An 11,452-nucleotide genomic window follows, 5' to 3' on the forward strand; every position below is an offset into this window, starting at 1 on the left:
ACACATGCATGCTCACAAACATGCACACACAGGCAGGCACACACACACTCACACAACATGAAAGCTATTCTCTGCACCAGCCCCAGAGAGATTGGTACTCCGTGGTTCCTGCCCCTCTGCCTCCCATTTTCCGCCTTGAATGGAACTGAGACCTGTCCTTCTTTTTGGCCTCCCATGGCAGGGTTCTTTCTGACCAGCACTCTCTCTCCAAAGTCTCACCCAGAGGTCCCCTCACCTGTAAGGTCCCATACCTTCCTTGTGTTTCCAAGAGTGCTATCAGGCCAAGCATGTCACTGTCACACTGCCCACCCAATTTGAATCAGACTTGTCACCAAAACTGTCACAAACAAGGGGTGTGGGGTGTCACGTGACCAGCCTGAGTAACCACATTCACACTTCCTTCTTCCACACCCTGCCGTTAGGGTTGTCGATTGGGACTGCAAGTGTCTGGCAGTGTGGGCTGGGGCCTCTTCATTGAGGCAGACTTGCTTCTGGCCCCGGAGGGCAGCTACCCCATGCTTTGCTGAGCAGGTAAGTACTGATTTGCAAAACTGGGGAGTGGCTGGTGGCCCAAGGGATAAGAAGCTTGCCTTTCCATCGCTAGCACACAGGGCAGGACCAGGAGCCCTTCCGAGTGGCACTGAGACTCTGGACCACGGTCTTCATGGAGACTGGGTCTCCTCCAGCCTTAGCTGTGGGTCTCCCCTGATGCTATCTAACTGCTGTCTGGGTATCAGGCTATGGCTGCTGCCTTGTAGTCTCTGAATGGAGATTCAAAGAAGTCTGGGCCCTCTCCCTAGAAACGATCCTACCCCTCTTTCCGTGAGTGGGAAACTGAAGGCCAGTGCTGAGACTGAGCCTAGAGGAGTCCAGAGGGACAGAGTGTGGTTTGTCTTGAGGTTGTTAAAGCATGAGAATATTCTTTGGAATTCTCTCTCCTCTCTCTTTCAAATTAGATGTGGTTTCCGTTTGTTCATTAGGCTGACCTGGAACTCTGTGTAGCCCAGACTATCCTCTGGCCTTGGCCTAGTGCTGGGGTTGCGGGCATGCACCACCATACCAGCCTTCTTTGATTATTTTAAATTTTTATTTGTATATTACTTTGTGTGGGGGTGTGTGCCTATGAACTTGTGTGCACGAACGGCCCAGGAGTGTCATTGGCGTGTGTGGAGGTCAGAGGATAGCTTGAGGGAGTCGGTTCTCTCTTTGCACTGTGAGTTCTGGGAACTGGACCCAGGTCAGTGGATGTCCCTAGCAGGCCCCTTTGCCCTCGGCGTCATCTAACCCACCCAGATCTGTTTCGCTTTTTTAAAAAAAAAAATTAAATTAGATTGAGAAAACAGAATTTGTTCATGGGAAGTTGTTTTTAAATTAGTCTAAGTTTTAAAAAATGTTATGTGTATGGGTGTTTTGATTGCATGTATGTCTGCACATCATATGTGTACAGTGCCTTCATAGGCCAGAAGGCAATGTTGGATCCTTTGGAAGCTGAGTTAAAGATGGCTGTGAGCCTCTGTGTGGGTGATGGAGATCAAACCGGGTCCTCTGGAAAAGCAGCCAGTGCTCTAATCCTGCTGAGCCATCTCTCCAGTCTAGTCAAGGCTGGCCTCAAATCTCCTACATAGCCACAGAGTATCTGAAATTCTGTGGCTCCATGTTTCAAGTGCTGTAATAACAGGCATGTACCTCTACCACACCCGGTTCCTTGATGCTGGAATCAAAACCAGAGCTTCAGGCAAGCTAGGCAAGTGTATTGCCCACTGGAGACTGGCCAGGGCTGAAGACCCAAGCAGAGCCCAGCCCCCACACCTACAGATCTGTGTTGTGCTTTGCTGAATGATGTTGGGTTTGAGACCAGGCCCTTTGTCAAGCTTGGCCAGTGTTTTACCACTGAGCGTCCTCAGCCCTTCACCTCTGGATAGAAATTGGTTCCTTTGTCTGACAACGTGGTTTTTTTGCTGGCCTCATTTTTACCTTCTTTTCCTGGAACTAGCTTCTATGTACAAGGGTCTGACCTCTCGGTGGCCAAGGGTGAGGGAGGTAGCTCTTCTGGGTGCCTCTGGTGGTACCACACCCTGTGAGGATGTTCCTTCCTCACCAGATTGGCCAGCAGCCAGAGAGCTGAAACTGGGGAACAAAAGGGACTGGGCCACCCTGCCAGCTCTCCAGAAAATCTGGATTGGATCCCTGTTGGGTCACCAGAGGGGCTTTGGTGCTTTGGGGTCACCTGAGTGTTCCGATGGATGGCGATGCTGTTTATAGGTGGGGAAACCAGGCTCTGAGGGAGAGATGACAGCTACATGTGATGTCATAGTCAAGAAGGCACCAAGTTAGGATGTCATAGGCCTATGGGCAGGACCCTGGACCTGTGGTGACCAGATCTGTCAGTCCCCTTTGCTGCAGGAAGTGATGCACTGGACAGACAGACTGGCCGGCTAGGATATGTGCTGTTTATGCCACTTGAGAAAGCCAGGTGAAGCTCTCTTTGAATTTGCGCTAAATTTCACGGCTAATCTGTAGCTGCCCAGTGCCCTGGGGTTCCAACAAGCCATGCTTAGTTCCTGGGGTTATCTAATGTTATGCTTGTGGCCTTGCAAGGGCCCACAGGATATTAATTAGACACACAGGATGTTTACTAGTGAAGAGTCACAGGAGCCAGGAGTGAAGGCGCACGCCCTTAATTTCAGCATTTTCTGGAAGCAGAGGCAGGCAGACCTCTATGAGTTTGAAGCCAGCCTGGGCCACATAGTCTCAAAAATGAATGAATGAATGAATGAATGAATGAATGAATGAATGAATGATAGGGGCTGAGTGTCAAGGCACACAGCTATAATCTCAGGAGGCAGAGGCAGGAGACTTAGTAATTCAAGGTCATTTTTGGCTACAGAGCCAGTTGTAGGCCAGCCTGGGCTACATGAGACTGCTTCAGAACAAACAAAAAGTTTATAGGGTGGGAATGGGAATTAGAAAAAAGAAGGGTCCAGGCTAGGCAGTGGTGGCACATGCCTTTAGTCCCAGTTCTCAGGAGGCAAAGGCAGACAGATCTCTCTGAGTTCGAGGCCAGCCTGGTCTACAGAGCAAGTTTCAGAACAGGCTCCAAAGCTACAGAGAAACCCTGTCTTGAAGAAAAAAAAAAAGAAAGAAAAGAAAAAGGGTCCTTGATAGGTGGGATGCGCCAGTTTACAAATACACTGCAAAGAAACTGGAGACCACATGTCTGTGCAGTTCTGGGGGTTTGAATGGCCCTGTTTGGGGATGTCGGGCCTGTTGGTTCTGAGAGTCTCTGCCCTCTTTAAGCTTGTGGGCTGGTGAGGTGGCACAGGGCAGATTATCACAGTGTCCATGAGCCAAGAGAGACCCCAGCTGTGCCCACCTGTTGCTGGACCCTGGGCATGTGTCACTGTCTCCACGTGGCTGCAGGGTTGAGCTTCTGGAGTTCATGGGTTAACTTGAGTGGAGTTTTAGGAGACAAACTTCAGGAAGGTTTACAGAGTGGAAGATGCTGGACCAAACCTGAGATGATCTGGGGAGCTCCAGGCCCAGATGGTTTGGGACTCAGAGAGGCTCTGCAGAGGGCCCAGATGGTTTGGGACTCAGAGAGGCTCTGCAGAGGGACCGCCTAGCCTCCCGGCCCGGCTCCTGGCCAGGGTGACTCTAGATGCGGTGGTGGGGGGGGCTCCAGGCCCCGCTCCTGGCCAGGGTGACTCTAGATGCCGGCGGGGGCTCAGAACAATGGTTCCCATCCTCTAATGGGGCGCAGGCGAGTCCTAGAGCAGGGCCCAGCACACATGCAGGCCGCACTCAGTGTGCATGACTCACGAGCCTGAGAACAATGAGACAGAGGCCACATCTAGGTCCTGCTATAGTGACCGACTGCAGGGCTTTTCGGTTCTCTAAGGGAGCAAAGGCCAGTTTCAGCCTGCTCCCGAGCTGGGGATTTCCCAAGACTCAGCAGTGGTCAATGGGGAGCCCCTTGCCCTAAATGCAAAATGCAAGATTATGACACTGCATGGTTTCAGTCCCACTCTTAGGAGGCAGAGGTGGTTGGATCTCTGTGAGCTTAAGACCAGCCTGGTCTACATAGTGAGCTTCCAGACTAGCCAGGGCCACATGGTGAGACCCTGTTTGAAAGTAATGATAATGATGATGCTAATTAAGCTGGCTTTTATTGAGCATGTACTGGGTGCTAAACATCCCACGGGGACCTTCCCATCCTCAGCAGCCCCGTGAGCGATGGAATCTCTTGCTTCTTCACACAACTGTCCTCATCATTGACCTGATTTGTGACGCTTTGCCCTCATGGTGGTGTGAAAGGTCACCATTCTGGGCCACGCCTTTAATCATGGCACTAGGGAGGCAGGCAGATCTCTGTGAGTTTGAGGTCGGCCTGGTCTACAAGAGCTAGTTCCAAGACAGGCTCCAAAGCTACCAAGAAACCCTGTCTCAAAAAACAAAGGAAGAAAACAACAAAAACAAAAAAGGAAGTTCTCCATTGTGGAGGACAGGACCCACACTTTAAGTTTTGAATCTTATCTACCCTGGGCTATTGATTCTTAAATACTGCAGGCTGGAGTTAGCAGCAGTGTTGCCAGCTACAGGCTAAGGTCAGCCTTTCCAACACATTTTACGTGGGCCTGGCTTCTCCGCAATGTTTTTCAGGTCAAGTGTGCTCACATGTTCATGCTACTGTGGATTTATAGGGACTAAACCCCATGGTAAACTGAGGCGCACCTATGTTGCAGATTGGAGACCCATGGCTCAGAGAGGTGAACTGAGTTGCCCAAGGTCACACATCTTTGCCTGGGACAGACCTATGATGGACTGTTGTCTGACTCTCCTATAAACTCCTCATGGGACCTGGGGTACCTGTGCCTCAGTCTCCCCGATTGTTGGTGTAGGCTGTGCCTTTCTTGGAGCCTGAAACTCTAAGATGATGTTCAGGGACTCGAAAGGGGAGGGTCCAAGCTTCTCAGAGGACTGAGGCCCCTCAAAGCCCGTCCTTCATAAACCCCAGGGCCCAGGGAGGTAGCTACTGGTTTGGGGGTGAAGGACAGGAAATAGGCAGACGAGTATAGAGACAAATTGTATGTGGCTTCGCCTTCTTGAAGTTCAGCCTAGCCCCACTCTTGCTATCCCTCATCTGTGTCATGGGGGTCCTGGGAGCTGGGCTTCCTTGGAAGAAGATGGGGGAGTTCATCCAGAGAAGACCCCACCGCAGCGGCAGCGTGATGGGGTTGATGAACGTCGCTTTCCCTGTAGAACACGCCTAGACTTCAGGAGACATCACCAGTGATGCAGCTGGTGCAGGACTCCAGTCCACCTGTTTCAGACATGGCTTCCATCGGAGCCGTGGGATTCCATCCTTGCAGAGGGCAGATGTCCCAGGTCATGGTGTCCCAGGACCAGGCCTGTAAAGACACACAGATGGCGGGGACTGGCCTGGAGTGGAGCTCGGGGCTCTCCCAGGAGCCTCGTCTTTTTCTGTGCTAAGCAAATGTCCTGCCACTGAGGCACACCCTCAAGCAGGAGGTGCGGCCCCAGCTCTTGTCTATTTACCTTTACATCTGAGCTTGTGTTTTTCTGCCTCTACCAACCAAATGCTGGGGTTACAGCTACACATCAGCAGGCCTGGCCCTGGCCATATTTTAAAAAGAAATTATATTAATTTATGTATTTACTTCTTTATATGAGACAGTCTTGCTGTGTTGCCCAGGCTGGTGTTAGACTCCTGGGCTCCAGAGATACTTCTGCATAGCTGGGATGCCCAGAGCCTCCTCCTGTCCAGCCCCTGCCCACAGCAGGGAAGGGCTCTCCGTTCCCTGACTGCCCACAGCGGCAGCCTTCTCATCTCCGTGGCCCTCTTGAGCCTGAGCCTCTGTGTCCCCACAGAAGGTTTCCCCTATTTCTTCCTTTCAGAAGCCAGCATCTGGGGCCTTCCATTGGACAACTTTGAAGCAATGTTACCTGTTTTACATACAGTGGCAGCTGAGTGTCAGAGGCGGTGTCAGAGGCATATGGCTGCTGTAGGGGGAATGTGGGCCAGCCCTGCCTTTACCCCAGGTCACCTCTGTGTGCCCGGAATTGTCTGACGTGTGCCCTGGTTTGTGGGTAGAAAGTAGCCTGGCTCCTTTCTGATTGGCCCTTACCTGCAGATAGGACCCCTGACTTTCAGTCCCTCTGGTCCCCCACAAGCTGCCTTGCCCCCAGGAACTGAAGGGCTAACCTCCCACCCCCACCATTTCAGGAAGTGGTTGAGTCTCTGCCTTCCAGGAACCAAGGGGAGGTAGTGGGTGTTGGGCATTGTTGGTGCCTGTGTCATGGTGATGACACGCACCTCGTACCTCGGCACCGGGGCTTCTTCCTGCATTGCTCTCCCCACAGGAAAGTGGCACCGAGGCGAGGCGGGCCGTGTCTTTTTCCTCTAAGAAGGAACCCTGCTCAGAGAGGCAAGCATCTGTCTCAAAGTCACAGATTCTAAGAGGCAGTGTTTGAACCTCCTCCCATCCGACGCCACTGTCTGCTGTCCCTTTCTAAAGGACCTTCACAGCGCCTTTGAGGCGGGTCTTGTCATCCCTGTTGTCTAAGCAAGGACACAAAGGGAGATGCTGAGAGAGACCAGCCAAGGGGAGAGACGGCTCAGTGGTTAAGAGCACTTGCTGCTTTTCCAGGGACCTAAGTTCGGTTCCCAGCACCCATGTCTGGCTTCTCACAACCACTTGTAACTTCAGCCCCAGAGGATCGTATGCCTCTAGTCTCTGCAGGCACCTGCACTCAGGTGCACAGATCCCCACACAAATACATCATATGAATAATTTAAAATGCCACGTTTTTTTTTTTTTTTTTTTGGTTTTTCGAGACAGGGTTTCTCTGCAGCTTTTTTAGAGCCTGTCCTGGAACTAGCTCTTGTAGACCAGGCTGGCCTCGAACTCACAGAGATCCGCCTGCCTCTGCCTCCCGAGTGCTGGGATTAAAGGCGTGCGCCACCACCGCCCGGCTAAAATGCCAAGGTTTTTTAAAACCCTTTTTTAAAGGTTTTGTTTTGTTTTTAATTTTCTTTTTTGTCTTCTTTTGGTTTTTAGGACAGGGTTTCTTTGTGTAACAGCCCCGGTTATCCTGAAACTCACCCTGTAGACCAGGCTGGACTCAAACTCACGGAGATCCACCTGCCTTTGCCTCCCAAGCACTGGGATTAAAAGTATGTGCCACCACCGCCCAGCTTACCCAGCAGGTTTTTTTTTTTTTTTTTTTGAGACTGTAATTACATCATTTCCTCTATTGCTTTTCTCAAGCCAAATCCCCCCATATGCCTCTCCTTGTTCTATTTCAAACTCATGGCCTCTTTTTTCATTAATTGTGGTTTCTGGATAAGTTTGCTTTATGTGTCTTTTCAGAGGTGACGGCTGGGTGGTAGATAACCAGTCAGGGTGCTCTTTCCCGGGGAGCACTACTTCTCTCCATTCTCGTCCCTTAGTTGACTGTAGTTCTTGTCTGGGGGGCTGAGGTCCTCCCCCTCCACTTTGGTATGTCTATTGATGTTGTCCTTTTTCAGTTCAAATATATCACTTTTTTAGTAAAAGGGACAAAGACCTGAGGACAGGCAAAAAATTGTGTGGGGCAGGGAGGAGACAGATAGATGGGGAGGGGGCGGAGGCGCTAAGGAGAAGCATTAGGGACCAGCAAGCTGCTGTCCTCAGACCAGGGTAGGCTCTCCCACTCAGACACTGTTTTGTGAGGGCCACGCCCACTGGTCCGTCTAGTATCTAAAATAGAAACAGTGTGCAGGTGAGGGGTCAGCTAGTCAAGGCATCTGCTGACAAGGCTGGCGTTTGCATCCCTGGACCCATGAGGAGAGAACAGACTCCTTAGGGTTGTCTTCTGACCCCCACCTGCACACATGGCTTGTGCGTACACACAAATACACACACACACACACACACACACACACACACACACACGCACGCACGCGCGCACACACACACACACACACACTCTCACGCTCTGAGGCAGAGGCAGGCAGATCTATGAGTTCAAGGCCAGTCTGGTCTACGGAGTGAGAGAGTGAGTTCCAGGACAGTCAGGGATACACAGAGAAACACCATCTTGAAAAAAAAAAAAAAACAGAACAAAACAAAAACAAAACAACAAAGAAAGAGAATCCCAAACAAAACTACAAAAAAAGGAGATGAAAATCCATTCGCTTGCTCTACCTCGATGGATTGTTTTGCCCGCAGATCACTTGTTTTCGTTCTTTTTGTTTATTTACTTTTGTTTTTGGAGGCTAGGCCTTGCTACCGACACTGGCTGGCTTGGAATTTGCTATATCGGTCATGCTCGTCTTGAACTCACAGTGATCCACCTACCTCTGTCTCCAGAGCGCTGGGACAAAAGGTGCACCACCGTGCCCTGCTCATTTTTTTATTTCCTATTTTCAGGTTTCGGGACTGAATCTAGAGATTCAGCTCAGTAGGTTCCCAGTGCTGACTTGGCTTTCACAGCCCCTCACCTTCCTCTTTTTTTTTTTTTCTTGTTTAAAACAGGATCTGCCTCCTGGGTGTTGTGGTTATAGGCACGTGCCACCATGTCCAGACCCTTCGGGCTTCTTCTTAATTTTGTTTTTTGTTTTTGTTTGTTTTGAAACAGAATCTCATTAAGCCCTGCAGGCTGGCCTTGATATCACTACGTAGATAGACCTACTTCAAATTTGCAGTCTCCCTGCCTCAGTCTCTCAATACTGGGATTATAGTCTTTAGCCTAGTAGAAATAAAACATTTTAGGACTGGAGAGACAGCTCAGTGGCTAAGAGCACTGGCTTCTCACCAAGAGGACCAGGGTTTGATTCCCAGCTCCCACATGGCAGCCTATAGCTATATCTCCAGTTCCAGAGGATCCTGTGGCCTCCTCAGACACTGCATACATGTGGTGGTACAAAGAAGGCAAAACATTCATACAAACAAAATGAAAATACATAGATTATATATATAATGTGTTATATATAAACTAATTAGTATAATTTATATATTAACCACTGAGCATTATATAGCTCATAGCTATAATCTCAGCACTCAGGAGGTTGAAGCAGGAGGAGACTCTTGTCTCAAAAATAAAATAGAATAAATAAATAAAGGTAATAAAGCAAATGGGGGTGAGGTAGAAAGAAAATAAAATTTAACCAAAAATGCCAGAGAGGTTAGTGAACCATCTCTGATGGTTGAATGGCATTGTTTGTGTGAATGAGCACAATGCTTCTCAATGCAGCCAAGAGTCCCACCTCAAGAGATGCCTGATGCCGCAGTGCCCTCCCCAGACCAGACCAGCATTGCCTCTGAGGTCTTCAGCAGGCACAGGGTGATACCATCCCCACCTCTCTGCCCCTGTCTCCCCAGGTACCATGCTTCCACGCTTCCTGCTGTTGCTGAGCCTCTTGGGCCCTAGCGACAGCCTCCAGTCATGGGACATCCAAGAGCACCGAACCAAGGCAGCCTCGGGCCCTGGGCCTCTTCGGGAACGGAGACAAGCAGCTGGAGATGATTATTTGGAGTATGATTATTTGCCGGAAGGCACAGACCCCCCAGAAATGTTGATCAATGTCACCAGTGCGGTGGCTGCAAACCCTGAGTCTCTGACCATGATGGCCACGCTGGAGCAGAGAGTTTCTGTGGGGGCTGGAACCTCTGAGTCAACCACTGCCGAGGTTACCGCCACCCGTCCTGCTGGTCCAGACGCAAGAGGACTGGCTGTTGAAATAAGCACAGAATCAGCCACACAGTGGAGGCCAAGCATAGTGGAGATGACTATCCAACCAGCAGCCACGGAGGCAGGGACCTCAGAGCCAGCACCCACAGAGGCAGAGACCTCACAGCCAGCACCCACAGAGACAGAGACCTCACAGCCAGCACCCACAGAGACAGAAACCTCGCAGCCAGCACCCACAGAGACAGAAACCTCACAGCCAGCACCCACGGAGGCAGAGACCTCGCAGCTTCCTAGGAGTCAGGTTGTAAAAAGTCTGTTCACAGAGGCCACAGCCACAGAAGCACCTTCTACAGAACCCACTGCCACGGAGACCATGCCCACGGAGTCCACTGCCACGGAGACCATGCCCACGGAGTCCACTGCCACGGAGACCATGCCCACGGAGTCCACTGCCACGGAGACCATGCCCACGGAGTCCACTGCCATGGAAACCATGCCCACAGAGTCCACTGCCACAGAAACCATGTCCTCTGACTCAGCCATCTTTCTTGGGTCATCTGTGACTCATAAGGACAATGATATGGCTACTGGCCACTTGAATGACAATGGCTTGAAGAATGGGCTGTTTGTGACTCCTAGGAGCTCTCTGGCCACAACGACCCCAGGGATCTCGGACCTCATCCCCGTGAAGCAATGCCTGCTGGTCATCCTCATCTTAGCCTCTCTGGCCACCATCTTCCTGGTGTGCACAGTGGTGCTGGCAGTCCGCCTTTCCCGTAAGAACCACATGTACCCGGTGCGGAACTACTCCCCCACTGAGATGATCTGCATCTCATCCTTGCTGCCTGAGGGGGGTGAAGGGGCCCCTGTCACAGCCAATGGGGACTTGCCCAAGGTCCAGGACCCAAAGACAGAGCCCAATGAGGACCGAGATGGGGATGACCTCACCCTGCGCAGCTTCCTCCCTTAGCCTCCCTGGCTACCTGAGCAAGGCCCTTGCTGCACCTCCACCCACTGTCCGCCAAGGCCACAGAGCTGGGCTTCCTGGGTGGACTTTATAGGGATCTTCAGGGAAGGGGCCTGGACCCACCCCAGTCAGGGCCCAGAGCCTCCAAAATCCTGCATCTTCTGCTTCATTCATGGAGTCCAAAGGCCTCCAGGCCAAGGACCATGGTAGCAGCTGCTGCTCCTGGACACCTCTCTCCGACCTGTCTGCTGTTTTTTCTGTCGCCCCAGCCACAATGCCTCCCAGTGCTATGCAGCTTCCTGCAGGTCACTGAAGTCCTGGCTGCACATCCCCAAGAAAGAACGAGTTCCCTTACCCCACTCCCAAACCTTCCTCTCAGTTGCCATGGTTGCCTGATAAGAAAGGATCTCTGGGAAGGCTGCCCTCTGGCCACGTCTGTTTCTCTATGCAGTGAGGGGCAGCTCTCAGCTTTCCCAGGCACCTGTCTGAGGATCCCAGGACCAGGCTTGGGTCTTGTGAAGCCCCGAGCTTCTGTCTGGTGGCACAGCACAGGCACTCAATAAAAGTGTATGACAAATGGTGGCTGAGTCCTTTGTGTGCCCAGGCTGCCACCTCTAGGCAGGGTTCCTGAAGGGCTCGTAGGCCAGTCTCCATCTTCCTCTCAGACAATAGAGATTTTCAGTGCCTCCTTGGGTGACTGCAGGGGAAAGCACAATGTAATTGCACACGCCTATGCTCCCAGCATTAGAGAGCTGAGGGGCCGGAGGTCAAGGGCATCCTTGATGATGCAGC

General features: G+C 51.4%; 1 protein-coding gene across 1 annotated transcript; it reads left to right on the top strand.

The window, feature by feature from the left end:
* Positions 1-405: 405 nt before the first annotated feature.
* Selplg (selectin P ligand) lies at positions 406-11,237 on the top strand. The gene is made up of 2 exons (XM_038345775.1): positions 406-531; positions 9,384-11,237. Exon 2 carries the CDS (start codon positions 9,389-9,391, stop codon positions 10,661-10,663), a length of 1,275 nt encoding a protein of 424 aa, XP_038201703.1. The 5' UTR covers positions 406-531; positions 9,384-9,388; the 3' UTR covers positions 10,664-11,237.
* The last annotated feature ends 215 nt before the right edge of the window (positions 11,238-11,452 follow it).

This window comes from Arvicola amphibius, chromosome 10, assembly GCF_903992535.2.
Source record: "Arvicola amphibius chromosome 10, mArvAmp1.2, whole genome shotgun sequence".
Lineage (NCBI taxonomy): Eukaryota > Metazoa > Chordata > Mammalia > Rodentia > Cricetidae > Arvicola > Arvicola amphibius.